The sequence below is a fragment of the Ornithorhynchus anatinus genome, unplaced genomic scaffold (assembly GCF_004115215.2).
Source record: "Ornithorhynchus anatinus isolate Pmale09 unplaced genomic scaffold, mOrnAna1.pri.v4 scaffold_264_arrow_ctg1, whole genome shotgun sequence".
Classification (NCBI taxonomy): Eukaryota; Metazoa; Chordata; class Mammalia; order Monotremata; family Ornithorhynchidae; genus Ornithorhynchus; species Ornithorhynchus anatinus.
The window spans coordinates 3,560,752-3,583,910 of record NW_024396743.1 but is presented as its reverse complement, the minus strand read 5'-3'; the positions used below and the strand labels follow the sequence as shown (position 1 = coordinate 3,583,910).

At 64.9% G+C, this 23,159-nt stretch overlaps 2 protein-coding genes across 4 annotated transcripts; both read right to left on the bottom strand.

Moving 5' to 3' along the window:
• Positions 1-3,576: 3,576 nt before the first annotated feature.
• On the bottom strand, positions 3,577-7,538 carry MRPL12 (mitochondrial ribosomal protein L12). The gene is made up of 5 exons (XM_029057083.2): positions 7,422-7,538; positions 5,567-5,738; positions 4,902-4,973; positions 3,873-4,010; positions 3,577-3,788 (listed from the first exon to the last, which is right to left on the bottom strand). The coding sequence occupies exons 1-5, from the start codon at positions 7,484-7,486 to the stop codon at positions 3,672-3,674; spliced, it is 564 nt and encodes a 187-aa protein (XP_028912916.1). The 5' UTR covers positions 7,487-7,538; the 3' UTR covers positions 3,577-3,671.
• A 2,111-nt stretch (positions 7,539-9,649) lies between these two features.
• On the bottom strand, positions 9,650-22,527 carry LOC107547415 (mitochondrial dicarboxylate carrier-like). Of its 3 annotated transcripts, XM_029057079.2 has the most exons (12): positions 22,423-22,505; positions 19,475-19,743; positions 19,006-19,125; positions 17,840-17,954; positions 17,276-17,324; positions 17,022-17,063; positions 15,141-15,184; positions 13,735-13,805; positions 12,595-12,687; positions 11,740-11,814; positions 11,188-11,244; positions 9,650-9,855 (listed from the first exon to the last, which is right to left on the bottom strand). In XM_029057079.2, the coding sequence occupies exons 2-12, from the start codon at positions 19,562-19,564 to the stop codon at positions 9,733-9,735; spliced, it is 879 nt and encodes a 292-aa protein (XP_028912912.1). In that variant the 5' UTR covers positions 19,565-19,743; positions 22,423-22,505; the 3' UTR covers positions 9,650-9,732. The 3 variants fall into 3 exon arrangements, with proteins under 3 accessions (XP_028912912.1, XP_028912913.1, XP_028912914.1); XM_029057080.2 differs by lacking the exon at positions 11,188-11,244 and having other exon boundaries at positions 22,423-22,527; XM_029057081.2 differs by lacking the exon at positions 12,595-12,687 and having other exon boundaries at positions 22,423-22,527.
• Between the last annotated feature and the right edge of the window lie 632 nt (positions 22,528-23,159).

Below are 23,159 nucleotides of genomic sequence, written 5' to 3'. Positions count from 1 at the left end.
GTCGGGCGCTTACCGCGTGCGGATCGCCGGACCCGAGACCCTGGGAGAGTCCCGGTACGGTAGAATCCGTAGGCCCGTTCCCCGCTCGCTTCCATCTGTGTTGTATCGGACCCTCCCGGGCGTTCAGCGCAGCGCCCCGGACACGGTGAGGGCTCGACAGATACGGGGCGGACCGTTTTCCGTCCCCGGGGGGGCTCCTCCCGGGCCACGTGGAGGAGCGGCGTGGCTCGGTGGCGAGGGCCCGGGCCCGGGAGTCGGAGGCCGCGGGTTCGACCCCCGGCCCCGCCGCTCGTCGGCCGCGGGCGAGTCGCTTCGCTTCTCTGGGCCTCGGTCCCCTCGTCTGGAAAACGGGGATGGGGACGGCGAGCCCCGCGTGGGACGACCCGATCCCCGTGTCTCCCCCGGCGCTTACGACGGCGCTCCGCGCGTCGTAAGCGCCTAACAGACGCCGACGCTACTACCGGCCGGGCGCTTGGAAGGGCGCGGGGCCCACGGCAAGCGCCTGACCGACACCCGGGCGGCGACGCTCGTTCAGTCCAGCGCCGCGCGCCCGGTGAGCGCTCGGCAAGTAGGAGGCTGAGTGCCGGCTGCCCCCGGGTCAGGGGGCTCCGGGGTCCGGCGTCGGAGGACGAAGGTGGACGCCGCCTCCCCGGGAGGGGAAGGGGCAGAGGTGACCGACCGGGACCTTCGAATCGTTAACCCCGCCGGCGGGCCGGGCCTCGCCTAACCTCCACCTCGTCTCGACTCCTCGTGGGCCGGGAATCCGCCCGCTCGCCGTTGGGTCGGCCTCTCCCGGGCGTTTAGCCCAGGGCCGCGCACCCAGTAACGATAAGAATCCCGTTGGTGTCCGTTAAGCGCTCGCTGGGTGCCGAGCGCCGGGGGAGACCCGGGGGCATCGGGGGGGGGGGGTCCCCACGTGAGGCTCCCGGTTGTTCCCCGTTTTCCAGATGAGGCGACCGAGGCCCAGAGGAGCGAAGCCACCCGCCCGGGGCCCCGCGGCCGGGGAGTCCGAGGTCGCGGGTTCCAATCCGCCCGGCAGCCGGGTGACCTCGGGCCCCGGTGAGGCGGCGTGGCTCGGTGGGAAGAGCCCGGGCGTGGGGGTCGGAGGTCACGGGTCCGACGCCCGGCTCTGCCGCCCGTCAGCCGCGCGACCGTGGGCGAGTCGCTTCGCTTCTCCGGGCCTCGGTTCCCCCATCTGGAAAGTGGGGATTAACCGGGAGCCTCACGTGGGACCACCCGACGCCCCCGCATCCCCCCCCCCACCCCCCCGGCGCTCAGGACGGTGCCTTGCACGTGGCGAGCGCCCGACGAACGCCACCGTTTGCTCGATCAGACCGTCGGTGGGCGCGGAAGGTCTCTACCCGTTGCCGAATCGTCCGTTCCGAGCGCTCGGTCCGGTGCCCTGCAGAGGGTGAGCGCTCAATAAGTACTACCCAACGAACGCCGTCCTCCTCATTCATAAATACGACGGAGAGGGTTCCCCCCTCTCCCCCGCCCGGGGCATCCAGTCCGGCGGAGGCCTCCGCGGCCAGACCACGGCTAACGAAGTGGAGATCGAAGCTCCTCCTCCGCCCCCCGCCTAGGCCGCTCTCGGCCTCGTTCGCCGTCGAACTCGTCGAGCGCTCCCTCGGCGCCGGGCCCCGCGCTAAGCGCCCGGAGGGTAAGGGGGACGGGGAGCGACGCCCACCTCGAATCCCCCAGGCGCCACTCGCTGGAGGCCCCCCTCCTCCAAGGGGCCTTCCCCGACCGAACCCCGATCTTCCTCCCCGTCCGTCATTTATCCGCTTCCGTCGACGGCCGTCTCCCCCTCTGGACGGTCGCCTCGCGGTGGGCGGGGAACGCGCGTTCCATCGCGACCGCGTCCTCTCCCGGGCGCTCGATACGGTGCCCCGGCCCATACCGAGCACTCGACGGATCCGACCGAGCGCCACGCAGCCTCCGACGGATGCCCCGATCAACCGAGTGCCCCCGGGCCCCGACCCACCCGCCGTCCCTTTCCGTCTCCCCCTCCACGCCGTCGGCGTACTGTGGACCGGGAACGGGTGTTGCACCGTGACTCCGTCCTCTCCCAGGCGCTCAATACGGCGCTCTGCCCGCAGCGAGCGCTCCACAAATACGTCCGGCCGGCACGCGTTCCGCCCTCGACGGATACCCCGATCGGCCGAGTGTCCCCCCGGTTTACCCGTCCCCCATCTCTATGAACGTCCACCTCCCCCCCCACGCCGTCGGCCCACCGTGGACAGGGAACGTCTCGTCGTGACTCCGTCCCCTCCCAGGCGCTTAACGCAGCGCCGCGGGCCTGGCGGGCGCGCGACGAATGCAGGGGACGCGTAGTCAGCCCGTGACAAGTACCCTTAATCGGCTAAGCGTCCCCAGGCCCCCGGTTTCGGGAGCCCCGCGGGTCGGGATCCTTCTTCCGCCACTCGGGCCGCTCAGCCCGCCTCCCCGGGCCTCGGTCTCCTCTTCCGGAAAACGGGACGGAGAGCGCGGGCCCCGCCGGGGACGGCCCCGTTGGCTCGCACCCACCCCGGCGCTCACCACGGGGTCGGGCGCAGGGTAGGCGCTTCTCAGAGGCCACGGTTATCCTCAGGGGAGCCAGAACTCCAAGCTCGGACCGGAAGGAGGGACGAATGCCGTCCTTGGGATCGATAAACACGATTGGCAAAAGTTTCTCCCTCCCCCGCCCGTGGCATTTTCAGGGGTCGGTGGATTCATTCGCTAGTATTTACCGAGCGCTTACTACGTGCAGGGCGCCGTACTGAGCGCTCGGCACGGACGAGAGCGCTCGGACGGCAGACGCTGCCAGGATGACCCACAGGCTCCATCCCGCCTGGAATCCGGGCGACCGAAAGACGGTCTCTCCAAGCCTCTGAAGCCTTCGGGCTCGCCAGTACCGATCACGGTTATCTGTTTAGAGCTCACCGTGCCGGGCGCCGTACTGAGCGCCGGGAGAGGTAAACGGGGTTGGCCGCGGTCCCCGTCCCACGTGGGCCTTCGCGGTCTCCACCCCCGTTTTCCGGAGGAGGAGACCGAGGCCCAGAGAGCCGAAGCGAGTCGCCCGACGTCACGGAGGAGACGGGACGAGGACCCGGGTCCTTCTGACTCCCGGGCCCGGATCGGGGGGGGGGGGCGGGCGTCTATCCGGTAGGCCGCGCCGGGATCACCACGGGGGGAGGGAGACGGCGCGTCGAGCCGGGGGGTGGACGGCGGCGGCCCGCCGTCGCCGCGTGGGAGGGGATCGAATCCGAAGCCTCGAGGAGAGGAAGGGCTCCCCCTCCGCCCCGTCACCCCGGGGGCGGGCGGATTCCGGAGGAACGTGAAGCGGGAGGGGGGCTCGGGGCGGAAGAGGAAGGACGGGGGGACGACGCCGGCACGGCCCCCCGGGCCCCGGTCTGCCTCCCAGAAGACCGCGTGACCCGTTTCTCGTCTCCTCCACTCGTGTTTTATGGATCGGCCGGGGCCGGCCTCCCGAAAGACCCTCACCCCTCCCTCCCGCCCCCTCCCCGGCGACTCCCCGCCCGGCGCCCGCCGCGGCGCCCCGGGGCCGGCTCTCCCCCGGCCCCCCGCCCCCGGCGTCCCGCGGGGCGGGCGGGGGCGGGGTCCCGTCTTCGGGGGGGGTGGGCCGGGCCGAGCCCCTCTCCGTCGGTCCGTCCGGGGCCCGCGCGCGGCTCCTACTCCAGCACCACGGTGCCGCCGGCCGCCTCCAGGGCCGCCTTCATCTTCTCCGCCTCCGCCTTGGCGACGTTGGCCCGGATCTCCCGGGGCAGGGACTCCACCAGCTTCTTGGCCTGCCGAGGGGTCGGGGGTCAAGAGGGCCGGCCCCCCGCCCCCCCGCCCCCGGGCCCCCCCCCCCGCCCCGGCGCCGCCCGCACCTGGACCAGGTTGATGCCTTGGATGTGGCTCTTCACTTCCTTGATGAGCTTGACTTTGTCCACGGGCTTGGCCTCGGTCAGCCGGACGGTGAAGTGGGTCCGCTCCTTGGGCTCGGGCGCCGCTTCCTCCTCGGCCGCCTGGCGCGGGGCGGGGGCGGGTCAGGACCGGGCCGGGGGCCGCCCGCCGGGCCCCCCGACCTCAAACCGGGGGGGCCCTCCGGGCGGTCGGCTCGCGGCGGGCGCGAGAGGGGCGCTCTGGGGATTTATCGAGCGCCGACCGGGTGCGGGGCACTGTACCGAGCGCTCGCAAAGCGCGATTCGGCGATGGAAACAGACCAGCCCTGCCCAGGGCGGCCTTCCTGTCTAGAAGCGGGGGGGGGGGGGGGGGGCGGCCGGCAGAACCGGTAAACGGGCATCACTTGATCGTTCCCATGTCCTCTCCCGAGCGCTCGGTACAGCGCCCGGCACCCGGTGAGCGCTCGACGGATACCCCCGACCGACCGACCCCGGCTCCGCCACGCGGCCGCCGGGCGACCCCGGGCCGGTCGTCCCGCTTCCCTGGGCCTCGGTTCCCTCGTCCGGGAAACGGGGACCGAGGCGGGGAGCCCCACGCGGGACGGGGACGGCGTCCGACCCGGTCGGCTTGGATCCACCCCGGCGTTCGCTACGGCGCTCGGCACGCGGTGGGCGCTTGACGGATGCCCACCGTTACCGTCGTCACGATCCTCCATCCGCCACGTGCCGGCCGCGTGACCTCAGGCAAGCCGCTTCCCTTCCCTGTGCCTCAGTTACCCCACCCGGACTGTGAGCCCTATACGGGGATTAGCCGGCCTCCGCCCCGGCGCCGGGTTCGGGGCCCGGCACGCCGGAGGCGCTCGGGGGCTACGGCGACTGACCGCCGTTCTCTCCCGAGGGCTCAGGGCGGCGCTCGGCACACGGCGCGCCGTACGCTCCCGCCCGCGCGGCCCGGAAGACGGAGGGGGGACGCGGCCCGGGCCCCCCCCCCCCCGCCGGGGACCCCGCACTCACCTCGGGGGGCACCCGGGCGGCCGCGGCCCCCGCCGCGGGCACCGGCCCCACGTCCTGGATCTTCAGGGTTTTCTGCGGGAGACGGCGCGGGGGGCCCCGTCAGCGGGCCGGAGGAGCCCGGGGGAGGCCCGGGCCGCCTCGCCGAGCGGCTTGGGTCTCCCCCGGCGCCGAGTACGGCGTCCGGCACGTAGTGAGCGCCCCCCCCCCGGGTCGGACCCTCCCCAAACTCCCACAGAGATACCTCCCATCGCGCACGGAGAGATGGAGACACCTCCCCCCGCGGGGATACCCGTAACCAGAGACGTCTCTCAACACTCAGAGACGGAGACACCCCCGCACAGAGATACCCAGAACCAGAGACACCTCCCGACACTCAGAGGGACACCTCCCCCACAGAGATACCCACAGCCAGAGACGCCCCTCACGCGGAGCTACCCGTAACCAGAGACACCTCCCGACACTCACACAGAGAGACGACTCCCCCACAGAGATACCCACAGCCGGAGACACCTCCCGACATTCACGCGGAGACAGAGACACCCTCGTGTAGAGATACCCATCGCCAGAGACGCCTCCCACCCCTCGCGGAGACAAGGACACCCCCCCCCCCCGCCCCCGCCCGGAGATACCCATAACCGGAGGCGCCCCGGCCCCCCGGGCGCCACCTTTAATAACTCGTTGAGGTCGGCGATCTCGAGCAGCGTGAGGCCGGCGATGTCGTGGACGAGCCGGCGGATCTTGGGCGGGTAGTCCTTGGGGGCGTCGTCGAGGGGCGCCCCGGCCAGCGCCTCGCCCCGCCTCCGCCCGCTGCCCCTCATCGGCCGCACGGCGCAGACCCTGGAACGAAACCCCCCGGACCCCCGTCGGCGGCCGCCCTCCGGGTCCCGCGGCGGGAGCGCCGGGGTCTCGTCCCCGCCGGCGCGGGACCCGGGGCCGAGCCGCTCCCTTCCTCCGCGCCTCGGTCTCCTCCCCTGCAGGACGGGGATTCGACCCCCACCCCCGTCCTCCCTCCCGGCGCGGCGCTCGGCACGGGGCTTGGCGAGATGACTGTCATTAGACCGCGGGCCCCTCGCGGGCCCCGAGGATCTCGCGTCGGCCCCGGGGCTTGACACAGTGCTCGGCCCACAGTGAGCGCTTGACACCCACCACGCTTGCCACGTTTCTTATTACTAGCCTGAGCGCCCCACGTGGGCCCCGGGGATCCTGGGGCGGCCCCAACGCCCAGTACGGCGCCTGCCACACCGTAAGCGCTCCATACCCAGATTGTCGGTACTAGAACGGGCGCCCCCCGTGGGGCCCGATGCTCCTCTGGTGACCCCAGCGCCTGGTACAGTGCCTCCCGCGTAGTAGGCGCCCGCTACCCCGATCATTACTAACCCGAGGCCCCCACGCGGGCCCTGCTGCTCCCGTGTTGACCCCAGCGCCCAGTAATAACAATAATAACGTTGGTATCTGTTAAGCGCTCACTACGTGCCGAGCACCGTTCTAAGCGCTGGGGGAGACACGGGGGAATCGGGTCGTCCCACGTGGGGCTCACGGTCTTAATCCCCATTTTACGGATGAGGGAACTGAGGCACGGAGAACAGTGCTTCCCGCGTAGTAAGCGCCCGCTACCCCGATCATTACTAACCCGAGGACCCCACGCGGGCCCTGCTGCTCCCGTGTTGACCCCAGCGCCTAGTGCAGTGCCTGCCACGTAGTAAACGCCCGATACCCTGATTATTACTAAGCTGAGCACCTCGCGCGGGCCCTGATGCTCCCGTGTTGACCCCAGCGCCTAGTACAGTGCCTCCCACGTAGTAAGCGCCCAGTACCCCGATCATTACTAACCCGAGACCCCCCACGCGGGCCCTGCTGCTCCCGTGTTGACCCCAGCGCCTAGTGCAGTGCTTGCCACGTAGTAAACGCCCGATACCCTGATTATTACTAAGCTGAGCACCTCGCGTGGGCCCTGATGCTCCCGTGTTGACCCCAGCGCCTAGTGCAGTGCTTGCCTCGTAGTAAACGCCCGATACCCTGATTATTACTAAGCTGAGCACCTCGCGCGGGCCCTGCTGCTCCCGTGTTGACCCCAGCGCCTAGTACAGTGCCTCCCACGTAGTAAGCGCCCAGTACCCTGATCATTACTAACCCGAGACCCCCCACGCGGGCCCTGCTGCTCCCGTGTTGACCCCAGCGCCTAGTACAGTGCTTCCCACGTAGTAAGCGCCCGCTACCCAGATTATTACTAAGCTGAGCACACCACGCGGGCCCTGCTGCTCCCGTGTTGACCCCAGCGCCTAGTACAGTGCTTCCCACGTGGTAAGCGCCCGAGACCCCGATTATCACTAAGCCGAGCACCCCACGCGGGCCCCGCTGCTCCCGTATGGACCCCAGCGCTTAGTACAGCGCTGGCCACCTAGTAACCCCGCCCCTCCGCCTACTGATCGTTCCCGAGACTGAGCGCCCAGCCGGGCCCGGATCCTTCGGAGTAGACTGAGCGCCCGGGCGGGCCCCGAGGAGGGGGGGGGGAGGGGGTACCTGGGGAGGGGGAGGGGGCGGGGGCGGCAGGGCCCCCCCAGGGCGCGAGCGGCCGCCGGCAGCATCGGGGACGGCAAAGGTCACACGCGGCTCCGCCGGAACCGCCCGCCCGCGACGCTCTACCCGCCCGCCGCCGTCTCGCCGGCCCGCCCGGGGGCGACGCTCTAGCCGCCGCCCCGTCTCGCCGGCCCGGGCGGGGGACGCGTCAGACCGCCGGCCCCGGGGGGGGCGCTCTAGCCGCCGCCGGACGTCTGGCCGATCCGGGGGAGGGGGGGGGCGACGCTCTACCCCCCCTCCGGCGCCTCGTTTCCCGGAGGCCCCGCCCCCTCGGCCGCGCGCGCCTGCAACAAGGGAAACTTTATCGGGCGCCCCGGCGGCGGGCGCGAACGGTAGCAATAATACTTAGTAATAATAATGACGTTGGCGTTTGTGAAGTGCTTACTGTGTGCCGAGCACTGTTCTAAGCGCTGGGGGACCGGGTTGTCCCCCGTGGGGCTCCCAGGCTTCAGCCCCATTTTGCAGATGAGGTCACTGAGGCCCCGAGAATAAGAATGCTGGTATCTGTTAAGCGCCTACTCTGTGCCCAGCACTGTTCTAAGCGCTGGGGGGAGATAGAGGTTGATCCGGTTGTCCCACGTGAGGCTCATCCCCATTTTCCAGATGAGGTCACTGAGGCCCAGAGAAGTGAAGTGACTTACCCACGGTCACACAGCCGACAGGTGGCAGAGGCGGGATTCGAACCCGTGACCTCCGACTCCCAAGCCCGGGCTCCTTCCATCGAGCCACGCTGCTTCTAAGAGGAAGGGAAGTGACCTGCCCGAGGTCCCACAGCTGACGAGGGGCAGGGTGGGGATTCGAACCCACGACCTCCTGACTCCCAGGCCCTGTCTCGGCAACAAATCTGTTGCCGGTTTGTCCATTCCAAGCGCGCGGTCCAGTGCTCCGCACGTAGTAAGCGCTCAGTAAATACTGTTGAATGAATGAATCTCCTCTCCAATTGCACTTTCCAAACGCTTAGTCCAGTGCTCCGCACGCCGTCGGCGCTCGATGAATACGAAGGCATGAACGGTATCTGAGAGGCGGCGTATTAAGCGCTGGGGTGGATGTTGATCGCCAGGCTGTGAGCTCACTGTGGGGATGGAATGTGTCTGCTGTCCCCTCCCGAGCGCTTAGTACAGTGCTCTGCCCCCAGCAAGCGCTCCATAAATACGATCTGAATGAATGAACCGGGTCCCACGTGGGGGTCGGAGGGAGGACGGGGATTGAAGCCCCATTTTGCAGATGAGGGAACTGAGGCGCAGAGAGGCGACTTGCTCGAGGTCGCTCGGCAGACAAGTAATGACGATGATGATGACGACGATAAAGTCGAGCACCGTTCCGAGCGCTGGGCGGCAAGTAGCACGGCCTGATGGAAAGGATCCGGGTCCTAATTCCGGCTCTGCCAGGTGCTGGCTGTGTGACCTCGGGCAAGTCACTCAACCTCTCCGTGAGTCCCCCGCGGATCAGGGATCGGGTCCCACCTAATCGACCCGTATCTTCCCCGGCGCTTAGAACGGTGTTTGAGTCGCTTCGGTTCCCCGTGCGCAGAGCTGAGTGTGCTGAGCGCCGGGGAGAGGACGGAATAACCGACCCGGCTCCCTGCCCACAGCGAGCTTTCAGTCCAGAGGCCCAGTACCGTCCGCCATTCCAGAATCCCGCTTTCCCAGAACACGACGGGGAAGACGCGGGCTCGATCCCGGCCCGGAGAGCCATCTCCCGCCCGCCGGGGTGTTTCTTCCGCTCCTACCGTGTGCAGAGCGCCGTTCCGAGCGCCCGGCCACTCTTGGACTTGGAAAAGAACTCGGATTTACGGGTCGAAGAGACGCAGCAGAGGGATTTAATCGGCCAATTCCCAGCCGACGGGGGGAGAGGGTCTCCCAGGAAGCTCTGGGATACGTGGAACGTTTCCGGGCGTCTCTGAAAGGGCGCTCGGCGAGGGGTTCGGGAAGCTTCCGCGGCTCCCGAAGGGTGACGGGGGGAATCTCGCCGTCTCGTGCCGGTGCGGGGGAGCCTTTCCCCTCTGCTCACGCCAACCTCCCAGAGGAGAGGAGGTCCTCGGGATTTTAGGGGGAGACGGGGCCTGGAATGAGAGGGGTGGAGAAAGGGATCCTCGGACAAGGTGGCTTTTCTCCTCTCGTTGTTGGCAAAGCGCCGCGCTGGGGCCCAGGGCCGGGCGCGTTCCCACCCCCCAAAGACCCAGGCGTAGAAAACGGCGCTAGCCCGAAAGGAAAACACCGTCCTGGCCCTTTGGACCCTCGGAGGCGGAAAGCCCTCAGTTTTCGCCGGCCTCCGGTGCGTTCGCCACGACGATCCCGAAATTTTTCCGCAGCTGTTCTAGGAAGATGAAGGTGAGGACGGTCTGGGGCATCAGACGGATGGCGGCGGGGAATAAACCCTGAAACGAGACGGGGGGGGGCGGGGGGGAGCGAGGCCGAGGTGAAGATGAGGACGATGGGGAGGCCGAGGCCGAGGCGGGGACGACGGGGACGGGGCTGGGGCCGAGGCTGAGGTGAGGAGGCCGAGCCGAGGACGACGGGAACGGAGATGGGAGGCCGAGGCGAGGACGATGGCGACGGTGACGGGCCTGGGGTCGAGGCTGAGGTGAGGACGGCGGAGACGGGGACGGGGGGGGGGGGGGCCCAGGAGACCGGGGCCGAGGCGAGGACGGAGGGGCCGAGGACGGGGCAGGCCAGGGAGGCGGAGGCTGAGGGGGCGGGGAAGTGTGATCCCCGTTTTGGTACCTTGGGGAATGACCTAGGTCTACCCTGAGCCCAGTAAGGGCCCGGAAACCCCGCGGGGGGAGGCAGACTCTCCCTCGGCAGCGGTAAGGGGGGCGGCCATTATAGTTCGGACGGTGCAACCGCCGATGAATCAGAAACGGTCAACCCTGGACAGGCCATCATCCAGCGGTGCCGCCTCGCCGGTCGCTACCATTCTACTTCTTAATAATCAGCACGGCATTATTGTTATTATTGCTTCGTCGTCCCTCTCCCCGCTTCCAGACCGTGAGCCCGTTGTCGGGTAGGGATCGTCTCTCTCTGTTGCCTAATTGTGCTTCCCGGGCGCTGAGGACGGTGCCCTGCACACAGTAGGCGCTCGATAAATACGACCGACCGAATGACTGACTGATCATCGCTATTATCACCGTCCTCGCGGGCGTTTGGCCCTCTTACGCCATCCGATTGATTCCCGAACCCCGGGTCGGCCCACCTCGCCGGGACGGAAGGGCACGACCCGGACGAGGAGGGACAGCAGCGGTGATGGGATCGCTGAGAAGCCGGCGCGGCTTCAGCGGCCAGATCCCGGGCCTGGGAGTCGGAAGACGTGGGTTCTAATCCCGGCTCCTCCACTCGTCCGCTGCGTGACCCGGGGCGAGCCGCTTCACCCTCTCTGGGCCTCATCGGGAAAACGGGGATTGAAACCCCGAGCCCCACGCGGGACAACCCGATCGCCTTCAGTCTCAGGACGGCGCTCGGCACGTAAGAGGCGCCCAGCGGATACCGTAATTAGGCGAACAGAAGCGACGGTACCGGTAACGGTAGGAATAACATTCGATCGTTAGGGTATCCGTCAAGCGCTAACTACGAACCGGGCGCGGAGCGCGGTACTAAGCGCTGGGAAAGGCGACGCCGGGGAGGGAACCGGGCCAGGATTCTCCCATCCATCCTAGCCCGGGCTCCGTCTTCGGCGGGGGGGCAGGCTGGGACCCCCACGGGGAGACCGTTACCTTGTAGAAGGCCAGCGGTCCGAGTTTTGCCGTCTCCATCGCACAGTGAAGGACCCCCTGAAACACGAGACGAACTCTTCCTTCAACCGATCGAGCTCGCCGCCTCAGGGATCGACCCCGGTTCTTGTTGCGCGGTACTTTCCCGGGCGCTCGGTACAGGGCTCTGCACTCGGTAAGCGCTCAATAAATCCGACCGAATGAATGAATGGCGTCTCTTTTTTTGCTCGTTTTAAGGTATGGGTTGAGCGCTCTCCGCGGGCCAGGGACCGTACTGGGCGCTGGGGTAGGACCGAGCCAATCGGGTCGGGCCCGGGGCTCAGGGTCCGCGTCCCCATTTTGCAGGGGAGGGAACTGAGGCCCGGGGAAGCGAAGCGGGTCGCCCGAGGTCAGGCGGCAGACGCGGGGCGGGGCCGGGGTGAGAACCCGGGTCCTCGGACTCCCAGGTCCGCGGCTCTATCCGCCGGGCCTCGTTTCCGGAAGGAGACGGGGAGGGAACCGGCGGCCCCGGGGGCGGCCCCGGCCTTCCCCGAGGGTTGGCGAGAGGCCGCTCACCTCGTAGTCGCGCGAGTTCATCAGGCGAGTCTTGACCACGTCTATGGGTTGGCATAAGAAGGTGGTGCAGACGCCCTGCGGAGGGAGAGGACCGGGAGGTTACGGGGGGGAGAGGAGCCCCTTCCCTCCCCCGGGAACCATCTCCTCTCGGGGGCCCCTGCGTAAATCGGCAGAAGCCCGGTGCGAGGGCTTCTGGGAGCCGCAGGTCATCCTAACGGTCCCCGGTCGGCGGCATTTATCGAGCGCTCACTGTGTGCCGCGCGCTGGACTAAGCGCTCGGGAGAGGACGGCATAACGGACGCCGAGCACAGAGGCACCCGGGGGAGTCCGGCCGCGTTAGCGGCGGAGGAGAAGCAGCAGCGGGGCTCAGCGGGAAGAGCCCGGGCTTCGGAGTCAGAGGTCACGGGTTCTAATCCCGGCTCCGCCGCTCGTCAGCTGCGTGACTTTGGGCGAGTCACTTAACTTCTCTGTGCCTCAGTGACCTCAGCTGGAAAATGGGGATTAAGACCGTGAGCCCCGCATGGGACCCGATGACCCCGTATCTCCCCCGGCGCTCAGAACGGTGCTCGGCACCTAGTAAGCGCTTAACAGACACCGACGTTATGATTATTAAGAGAAGCGGGGTGGCCGGGGGCCAGGGGGACCTGGGTCCTCATCCCGGCGCCGCCCCTCGTCTGCCGGGTGACCCCGGGCAAGTCACCTCACTCCTCCGGGCCTCGGCGACCTCATCTGCAAAACGGGGATGGACAGCGTGAGCCCCACGTGAGAGAAGGGGGCTCGGACGGGCGTAGTACAGAGCCCGGCACAGGGCGGGCGTCTACCCAACGCCCTAAAAGCCATTAAGAGACCACCTACGGCAACGGAGCTGGCCACAAAGTGGGTGACGATGTTGTCGGAGAGGAATCCCGTGGCCAACACTAACTGTTTGGCCTGGTCGTAGCCGGATGCCTGCGGAGAGAGGAGGGACGGGGCGGGCGGGCGGGTGTGCGTGTTGGGGGAAAGAGACAGACAGAGAGAAGAAGGGGAGGGAGAGAGACGGAGGGCGAGGGAAGTCTGTCAGTGACCCCGAGCCCTCCCACATCTCCTTCCCTCGAGCTCCTCCGTCTACCGGCCCCGGCGATGACGACGACGTTTAGGGGCCACGGTGCTTACGCCCACGTCTGCAACCCATTTATCTCGCTGTCTGTCTCCCGTCTAGACTGTCAGCTCCCCGTGGGGCGGGGGAATCGGTCTCTCCGTCCGTCGGGATTGCATTCCCGGGGCGCTCGCTCCGGGCAGGGCACTGTACTCAGCGGTTGGGAGAGTCCAACAGAGGGGAATCGGCGGACGCCGTCCCCGCCCGGAAAGAGCTGACCGTCCAGAGGGGGAGACGGACGTGCGCGTGAATAAATAACGGACGCTAAGTCATTTTTAAAAATACGTCCCTGGGGGCGGTGGGGTTAAGGGCCGGATATCGAAGGGACTGCCGACTCCGTCGTACCGTCATAATAGTGGCGGGATCTGTTAAGCGCTTACTGTGTGCCAGGCACTGTACTAAGCGCTGGGGGGGGGGGGGGGATCCAGGCAGGTGGGGTTGGCTCACCGTCTCCATCCCCCTTTTACGGATGAGGGAACTGAGGCCCAGAGACGAGGATACGGTACAGAAGAGCGGGGAGGCGGGATCGCCCACCCTCCGCCCTCCATAAAGGGCTTACGGTCTAGAGGGGGAGGCAGAAATCAATCCGTCGCTGCTATTTCTTGAGCGCTTACCGGGTGGAGCACTGGCGTAGAGGCCTTGACAAAACAGAGCGGGCAGACAAGTTCCCTGCCCACGACGCGCTGCCGGACCGTGAGCCCGACGTGGGCAGCGACCGTCTCTACCGCCGAACTGTACTTTCCGAACGCTTAGCACAGCGCTCTGCACACAGTTAGGCGCTCACTAAATCCCGCCGATCGGCAGGCTGAGGGGTCTCCTCCCCGGGGCCGGGAGGGAGGGGGCGGGTGGGGGGCACCTACCTGACCCACCGTCACCAGAGCCCCCCGACTTGATGCCAACGTGGCTCCCGAGTACAACTTCTTAAATCCCTCTGCCGGACAGGAGCGGACGGGGAGAACGATGGGATTTGTTAAGCGCTTACTATGTGCCAGGCGCTGTCCTGAGCGCCATCCCCCCCCCCCCCAGCGGGAGGGTCGCCGCGGGTCCTCCGCCCGGCAACCTCCGCTTCCGTCCTCGAGGCCGAGGGCCCGGCTGGTCGCCCCCGCCCCTCCTCCGTGCCCAGCGCCTCCGGCCAAAACGTCTCGCTGGCTACACGTCGGGGCAGCCTAAGTGGTTGCTAATAATAACTGTGGCGTTTGCCCCCAGTCACACAGCTGACAAGTGGCAGAGCTGGGATTCGAACTCATGACCTCTGCCTCCCAAGCCCGGGCTCTCTTCCACTAAGCCACGCTGCTTCCCGGTGGCAGGCACTGTATTAAGCGCCGGGGGAGATACGGGATAATCAGGTTGGACACGGTCCGGGTCCCTCGGAAGGCTCACAGTCTTCATCCCCACTGTACAGAGGAGGGAACTGAGGCCCAGGCCCGTCTGCTGTGTGACCGTGGCTGAGTCGCTCACCTTCTCCGGGCCTCGGGTATTATTACTAGTATCGATAGTAATAATTATTCTCTGGGCCTCAGTTCCCTCATCTGTAAACTGTAAATGTAAAGCGCTCATCTGCAAGGGCTTAGTACAGTGCTCTGCACACGGTAAGCGCTCAATATATACGACCAAATATAAGACCGTGAGCCCTGTGTGGGCCAAGGGCTGCGTCCAACCTGATTTATCTTGTATCTCCCCCGGCACTTACTACAGTGCTTGGCACGTAGTAAACGCCTAACAAATACCAACCGCCCCCCCCCCCCCCCAAAAAGGCCAGGTAGGAGGGAGAACAGATATTGACCGTCCCCGCCATTTTTAATAATAATATTGGTATCCGTTAAGCGCTTACTATGTGCCGAGCACCGTTCTAAGCGCTGGGGGAGATACGGGGTCATCGGGGGGGGGGGGGGTCCCGCGCGAGGCTCACGGTTCATCCCCATTTTCCAGATGAGGTCACCGAGGCCCAGAGAAGCGAAGCGACTCGCCCCCGGTCACCCGGCCGACGAGCGGCAGAGCCGGGAGTCGAACCCGTGACCTCTGACTCCGAAGCCCGGGCTCTTTCCACCGAGCCGCGCCGCTTCAGGTGAGGAAACCGAGGCCGAGGGAAGGGAAGCGGCTCGGCTAAGGTCAGCCAGCGGGCAAGTGGCAGAGGTGGGATTAGAACCCGGGTCCTCTGACTCCCAGGCCCGGGGGGCCTTTCCACCGGTGCTTCCTAGGAATTTAAAGTCAGCCTTCGCCGGGAGGAAGGATAAGATGTCTCACCGGGGGTCGGGGGGTGTCTCACCTTCACGGATGATCCGGCTTAATCCGTGGAGGGCGTGGGCGTAACTGGAAGGGACAGGAAGGGAGGGGTCAGACGGTCTGACTCCTGGGTCGGGGTGAGAATAGGGTTATGGTCATCACGGTTATGATAATAATAATAATAGTGGCATTTATTAAGCGCTTACTGTAAGCCGGGCACCGTGCTAAGCGCCGGGGTGGACACAAGCAAATCGGGTCGGGCGCACGTGGGGCTCCCGGTCGCGTATCCCCATTTTCCAGATGGGGGAACTGAGGCCCAGAGGAAGGGAAGCGACTGGCTCAAGGTCACGCGGCGGACGAGCGGCGGGGCCGGGGTGAGAACCCGGGTCCTTCCGATGGCCAGGCCCGGGCTCTACCCGCTAGGCCGCGATGCTTCCCCGGTTACGGTATCTATTAAGCCCTTGGAGAAACAGCGTGGCTTCGTGGCAAGCGCCCGGGCTTGGGAGTCGTGGGTTCTAATCCCGGCTCCGCCACTTCTCTGGGCCTCAGTGTGACCTCATCTGGAAAATGGGGATGAAGACAGTGAGCCCCACGTGGGACAACCTGATGAGCTTGGATCTAACCCAGCGCTTAGAACAGTGCTTGGCACGTGGTAAGCTCTTAATAAATACTATCATTAATAATAATAATAATAACAATAATAATAATGTTCCGAGACCGGTCTTTCCTCGGGGCAGTGCTGCCCCCTGGTGGACATTCTGTCTCCCTACAGCACAAGCTGCCAGGGGACGGATTCATTCATTCATCCATCCATCCATCCATCCATCCATCCATCCATCCATCCATCCATCCATCCATCCATCCATCCATTCGATCCTATTTACTGAGCGCTTACCGTGCGTGGAGCGCTGTACTAAGCGCTTGGGGGAGCCCAATACAACAATCAACTGACACGTTCGCTGCCCACAACGAGCTGACAGTTCGGCGGCCCCCGTGGGAACACCCTTACGGTACCCGTCAGCCGATCGATGGCATTTATTGAGCGCCTACTGTTTGCGGGTCACTGAACTAAGCGCTTGGGATGTGCCAGGCACCGAACTAAGTGCTGGGAGCTCGTTGTGGGCAGGTAATGTGCCTGCTTACTGTTACGATGTCCTCTCCCTAGCGCTCAGTACAGTGTTCTGCGCACAGTAAGGGCTCAATAAATACCATTGACTGACTGGGGGAGATATACTACTACTACTAATAATAATAATCGTGCCGTCTGTTAAGCGCTTACTATGTGCCAGGCACTGCTCTACGCGCCGGGGCAGATCCAAGCGAATCGGTTTGTCAGTCAGTCCATCACATTTGTTGAGCGCTTACCGTGTGCGGAGCACTGTCCTAAGTGCTTGGGAGAGGACAACAGAACAATCCCTGCCTCCAACGAACCTGGACACGGTCCCTGTCCCACGTGGGGCTCACGGGTCTTCGTCCCCATTTTCCAGAGGAGGGAACTGAGGCCCAGAGGAAGGGAAATGACTTGCCCAAGGTCACCCAAGAGACAGAGCCGGGTCGAGAACCTTCGGCCTCCCAGGCTCGGGCTCCAGCCTTCTAAGCCACGATACAGTGGCAAGAGCCCGGGCTTGGGAGTCCGAGGTCATGGGTTCTAATCCTGCCTCCGCCGCTTCTCAACTGGGTGACTCTGGGTGGGTCACGTCACTTCTCTGCGCCTCAGTTCCCTCACCTGTAAAATGGGGATTAAGACCGTGAGCCCCACGTGGGACAACCTGATGACGCTGTATCTCCCCCAGCGCTTGGAACAGTGCTCGGCACATAGTAAGCGCTTAACAGTTACCATCATCATCATTATTATCATTCTTATTATTACAGGGGAAGGGAAGAGGGCTTAGTCGGGGGAGAGGGGAGTCCCAGGGGCACTTACTTCCTTCTTAGATGCAGGGGCAGCTTCACATCATTCTGCATCCTGCCAATCAGACCAGAGTCGATCAGATCGGAGCCGACCGGACCGGCGTCGATCAGAGCCGATCGGATCGGGCCCGATCCGATCGGCGCCAGTCAGAGGAGGGGCCCTGCCCAAGCGAGGGAGCGGAACCTGGCAGCGGTTCGGGGGAGAAAACGGAGACGGGAGGATCCCCTCAAAAGAGGGACGGACGGGAGGGCAAAGGAGGGGCTGACCTTACATTTACCATCTCTGCTGGGCTCCCCACAAACCCGCCGGCGAAACCTGCAGCCGGGAAAACGGGCCAGCGTCAGTAATTCTGCCCCAAACTCAATAGAATAATAATAATGATTCTTATTACGGTATCGTTACCATTATGGTGTTTGTTAAGCGCCTACTACGTGCCAGGCGCTGTCCGAGCTCCGCGGTAGATACGAGACGATCGGGTCGGGGACACGGTCACTCTCCCCCGTGGGGGCTCCCAGCCATTCGTTCATTCAATAGTATTTACCGAGCGCTGACGATGTGCTGAGCACTGGACTAGGCGCTTGGAATGGACAATTCGGCAACGGATGGAGACAGTCTTCATCCCCATTTGCCAGATGAGGGAACCGAGGCCCGGGGAGGTGGAGTGACTGGCCCAAGGTCACAAGGGGCAGAGCCAGGGTTAGAGCCCACGTCGGCCTCCGCCCCGCGGACCACTCAGCTCGGGGTGTAGCCCCCAGCCCGCCTCGAATCCGCCGGGACCCCCTCCCCGCCCGCCCCCGCCGTTCCTCCCCCCGATCCCCGGCCCCACTCACCTCCCACCGCCGCCAGCAACACCTTCTGGTAGAAGGGAAGGGGCCTCGTCTGGCCCCCGGTCACGTAATCTTTCGCCGTGTCGTAGATGGCGAAACGGGTCAGGGAGTAGGTCAGCTTAATAAGGGATAACAGCAACGACGTATCTGTGGAGCGCTTACTAGGTGCCGGGCGCGGTACCGAGCGCTGGGGCGGCCACAGGTTAATCGGGTCCCACGTGGGACTCCCGGTCTGAGCTGGAGGATGGGCGTCGAATCCCCATTCGGTGGGGAAGCCAACAGTAATGATCACGACGGTATTTGCTAAGCGCTTATCGTGTGCCAGGCACCGTGCTAGGCGCTGGGGTGGGTACGAGCAGATGGGGTCGGACACGGTCCCCGGCCCCCGTGGGGCTCGCCGTCTCCTCCACCCATTTGGCAGATGAGGGAGCTGAGGCCCAGAGAAGCGAAGCGACTTGCCCGGGGTCACCCAGCAGGCCAGCGGCGGAGCCGGGATTAGAACCCACGACCTCCTGACGCCCGGGCCCGGCCTCTAGCCACTACGCCCCGCTGCAAGGGAGGTGACCTGCCCAAGGTCCCGCAGCAGCAAGCGGAGGAGCCGGGAATAGAGATCCGGTCCCCGGGGGCCCCGCCCTGGGCTCTTTCTGGCAGGGTCGAACCGGAGGGGGACCAGCCCGTCTCCTCCACGAGGCCTTCCCTGACTGCGCCCCCCCCCCCCCTTCCTCTTCTCCCTCTCCCGTCTGCGTCGCCCCGACTCGCTCCCTTTTATCGTCTCCCCCCGCTCCCAGCCCCCACACCGCTCATAGTGATAATTGCGGAGTTGGTTAAGCGTTTACTCTGTGCCAGCGCTGGGGTGGGTCCAAGCGAATCGGGTTGGACCCGGTCCCCGCGTCCCCTTATGGTCTAGGGCGGGAGGCGGAAATCAAACAATCGATCGGGGTGTCCCTTATGTCCGTATCCGCTCTCTCTTTCGTTTTATTCACGTCCGTCTCCCCCTCTGGACCGCCAGCTCGTGGTGGGCAGGGAGTGCGTCCCTCTGTTGTTGTGTCGTCCTCTCCCGAGCGCGGAGTCCGGCGCTCTGCACCCCGTAAGCGCTCGATAAATACGACTGAATGGAGGAGGGGAGGGATACCCGGTCGACCGGTCCCCCGTGCCCGCCGGGCACCTACCTGGCGGCAGACGGAGGCGGAGAGGCCGCAGTAGAGCGCCAGGAAGCCGTCGTTGCTGACCACTCTGACCGCCATGCTGGCAAAGCCCAGCCGGGCCTTCTGCTGCGTCTGAAGATGGACCTGGCCGGGGCGACAGGCCACGCCGGCTCCGCTGGACGGGAGCCGGGCCCGCCCTGATCCCCGGGAACGCAGTAGGGGGATGGGGCCGGAGCCCGTCACCCCATTCGCTAAGCGGTCGTCTTTTCGGGCCATTGGTTAAGTAAAACGAATAAAAGAGACCCCCCGCGAGTCGGAAACGACTCGACGGCTCGCGATGAGAAGAAATCGTGATTGACGTTACCGGGGTGGGGGGGGGGGGGGCGAGAGGAGGGGCGGGTCCCCCCCGGCGACCCCGGTTGGCGCGGCTCACTCCCGGGCCCCCCAAGGTCCGGCCCGCGACCACCGCCCGGGCCCGGCCGGTGGCCCTCACCTTGAGCAGGTCCAGGGGGTGGGTGACGCAGGCGGCCCCGCAGGCCGCGACGCCTCCGAAGTACCAGCGGGTCACCCGCTTCTCGGGCATGGGGCCGCCGCGGGCGGGGTCCCCCGAAACAGATCCCCGGGGGAGGGTCCTCAAGGCGGCGGTCGGGGGTCCACCCGCCCGGACTCCCGGGCCGGACGGGGTGGAAGCGGCCTCGGTCGCGGATGCCTTTCCGGGCCCGGCGATCCGCTCGCTGTTCGGGGGGAGGCCGTTCTCGAGGGCTGGAAATCGATCGATCGATATCGGGTCGGTCAAGCGTGTTGATCGAGCACTTACTTATTGAGCACTTAGAGAAGCAGCGTGACTTAGTGGAAAGGGCCCGGGCTTGGGAGTCCGAGGAACTGTAAAATGCGCCCCACGTGGGACGGGGACGGTGTCCGACCCATTTGCTCGTAACCACCCCGGTGCTTGGAACGGTGCCGGGCAGGTAGTAAGCGCTGAACAAATGCCACAATCATTATTACTGAGCGCTTACTGTGCGCAAAGCACTCGCTCTATCGTACTCTCCCAAGCGCTCGGTGTAGCGCCGTGTACACAGTAGGTAATGAAAATCATCAATAAATGATGGTATTGGTTAAGCGCCATGTGCCGAGCACCGTTCTAAGCGCTGGGGGAGATACAAGGTCATCGGTTTGTCCCACCTGGAGCTCACGGCCTTCATCCCCATTTTCCAGATGAGGGAACCGAGGCCCAGAGAAGCGACGTGACTTGCCCAAGGGTCACCCAGCAGCCGAGGGGTGGAGCCGGGATTCGAACCCACGACCTCTGACTCCCGGGCCCGGGCTCCAGCCACTAGGCCACGAATGAATGACTATAACGGACACATTCCCTGCCCATAACGGGTTTAAAGCCTAGAGGAGGTGACGGACACTGATAAAAATCAGATGTGGACCTAAGGGGTGCGGGGCCGGGAGGGAGGGATGAAGAAAGGGACCGAGGTGGGGCGACGCAGAAGGGAGCGGGAGAAGAGGAGGGCGCGGTCAGGGAAGGCCTCTGGGAGGAGACGGGCCTTCCATAATAATAATAATAATAATAATGTTGGTATTTGTTAAGCGCTTACTCTGTGCAGAGCGCCGTTCTAAGCGCTGGGGGAGATACAGGGTCATCGGGTCGTCCCACGTGAGGCTCACGGTGAATCCCCATTTTACAGATGAGGTAACTGAGGCCCAGAGAAGTGAAGCGACTGGCCCACAGTCACACAGCTCCCAAGCGGCAGAGCGGGGACTCGAACCCGTGACCTCTGACTCCGAAGCCCGGGCTCTTTCCGCCGAGCCACGCTGCTTGAAGGGAGGGAGAGTCATCGTCTGGGGGATCTGAGGAGGGAGGGCGTTGCGGGACGTGGGCCGGGGTCGGCCCCGAGTGGGATGAGATATTTACTGAGGGTTCACTATGTGCGGAGCACTGTACAAAGTGCTTAGGAGAGGACGATACAACGGAATTCGCAGACCCGTTCCCTGCCCATTTTGAGAAGCAGCGTGGCTCAGTGGAAAGAGCCCGGGCTTGGGAGTCAGAGGTCACGGGTTCGACTCCCGGCTCTGCCGCTTGTCAGCTGGGTGACTGCGGGTCAGTCGCTTCACTTCTCTGGGCCTCAGTTACCTCATCTGTAAAACCGGGGATTAAAAAAATGCGAGCCCCATGTGGGGCGATCCGATTACCCTGTGTCCACCCCAGGGCTTAGAACAGTGCTGTGCATATAGTAAGCGCTTAACAAATACCAAAATTAGTATTATTATTTTCTGTGCCTCAGTTCCCTCATCTGTAAAATGGGGATTAAGACCGTGAGTCCCACGTGGGACAACCTGATCGCCTTGTATCCCCCAAGTGCTTAGAACAGCGCTTTGCACATAGTAAACGCTTAACAAATACCATTATTATTATTATATTGAATCCCCATTTTATCGATGAGGAAACTGAGGTGCAGAAAGGTGAAGTGACTTGCTCAAGGTCACGTGGCAGACAGGCGACGGGGCCGGAATTGGAACCCAGGTCCTCTTGGCTGCCGGGCCTGGGGGGTCTTTCCACTAGGCCGCACTGCCGTGTGACGTGTGACCCACCCCTGCCCACAGAGAGCCTCTACTCTACGGGGGGAGGCATATGTGAGGAGAAGCAGCGTGGCTCCGTGGAAAGAGCCTGGGTTTAGGAGTCGGAGGTGATGGGTTCGAATCCCGGCTCCGCCACCTGTCAGCTGTGTGACTGTGGGCGAGTCACTTCACTTCTCTGGGCCTCAGCGATCTCATCTGTAAAAGGGGGATGAAGACTGTGAGCCTCACGTGGACAACCTGATGACCCCGTATCGACCCCAGCGCTTAGAACAGTGCTCTGCCCAGAGTAAGCGCTTAACAAATACCAACATTATTATTATCTACCCCAGCGCTTGGAACAGTGCTCTGCCCGGAGTAAGCGCTTAACCGATCCCAACGTTATCATCATTTCCAGAGCCACTCAAATAAATAAATGCACGTCCCATTGATGAAAGCTACCTACATAAGGGAGTCCACGTGGGACAGGGAGTCGGAGAGACCTGGGTTCTAATCCTCCCTCCACCTCTTTTCTGCACGTGACCTTGGGCCAGCCCCCTTCTCTGTCCCTCGATGACCTCGTCTGCCAAATGGGGCCAACTGGATGGGCTGGTGGGCCGTGTGACCTCGGAAGGGTCACTTCCCTCCTCCTTGCCTCGGGTCCCTCATCTCGAAAATGGGGAGGAAGCCCGGGGAGCCCCACGAGGGGGGACCTGATGACCTCGTGTCCTTTCCCCAGCGCTTAGAACAGGGCTTGGCACAGAGTCATTATCATTGGCACTAGTCCGGCGTCGAGGGCAAAAGTTGGCTCCTTGGAAACGCTTAAGAAATACGATGATTAATTAATTATCGACTTGTCGGGGAGCCCACGGTGACGTTTACCTGGCGGGCGAGGCGAGGAGGCCACCTGGGCTACCAGCCTCCAGGCGTCAACCGTCCCGCCCTCGCGCACGCGCGCCACACGAGGCGCGGACGAGCCACTGCGCATGCGGGTCGGGCACCGCACCTGGGGGGGGGAGCCCCCCCCACCCGACGCCGGCCGGCGCGGGAGTGCGCCTGCGTGGAGCCCGGGGTGCGGGTGGGAGGGGGCGTTCCGCGACGCGCCTGCGCGAAGCTCCCTGTACACTGAGGCCGGCGCGGTAATGCGCATGCGGGGAGCGGGGCCGCGCCTTGGAAGAACCTTCGGGAGGCCGGCCGGCGCGGTAACGCGCATGCGCAGAGCAGCCCTTTCGCCTGGGGAGAACTCCCGGGAGGCCGGCGCGGTAACGCGCATGCGTGGAACTCGTTGGGCGGGGCGACGCGCCCGCGCAAACCTCCCCGTACACCAGGGAGGCCGGAGCGCCGATGCGCATGCGCTGGGGGTTCTTTGGCCCATCCTCTTAGTGCGCATGCGGCCAGAACGGACTGCACAAGTAGGCCGTGCCCCTTCTCATAAACAATGGTATTTGCTAAACGCTTCCTGTGTGCCAGGCCCTGTACTGAACCTTGGGGTGGAGACAAGCAAATCGGGTTGGATCCAGTCCCACCTGGGGCTCACCTTCTCCAGCCCCATTTTACAGCTGAGGCCCAGGGAGGCGAGGCCCCTTGCCCGAGCAGACAAGTGGCTGAGGCGGAATTAG

Excerpts from the sequence above, each read along its gene's own strand:
- MRPL12 (XM_029057083.2), bottom strand. The coding sequence starts at position 7,486 with ATGCTGCCGGCGGCCGCTCGCGCCCTGGGGGGGCCCTGCCGCCCCCGC. Across the intron at positions 4,974-5,566 it reads ACCTCAACGAGTTATTAAAG|AAAACCCTGAAGATCCAGGA; the intron begins GTGGCGCCCGGG and ends CGTCTCCCGCAG. Across the intron at positions 3,789-3,872 it reads AAGGCATCAACCTGGTCCAG|GCCAAGAAGCTGGTGGAGTC; the intron begins GTGCGGGCGGCG and ends ACCCCTCGGCAG.
- LOC107547415 (XM_029057079.2), bottom strand. The coding sequence starts at position 19,564 with ATGCCCGAGAAGCGGGTGACCCGCTGGTACTTCGGAGGCGTCGCGGCC. Across the intron at positions 19,126-19,474 it reads ACCCCCTGGACCTGCTCAAG|GTCCATCTTCAGACGCAGCA; the intron begins GTGAGGGCCACC and ends CGCCCCGGCCAG. Across the intron at positions 17,955-19,005 it reads CCGCCTCCGTCTGCCGCCAG|CTGACCTACTCCCTGACCCG; the intron begins GTAGGTGCCCGG and ends TCCCTTATTAAG.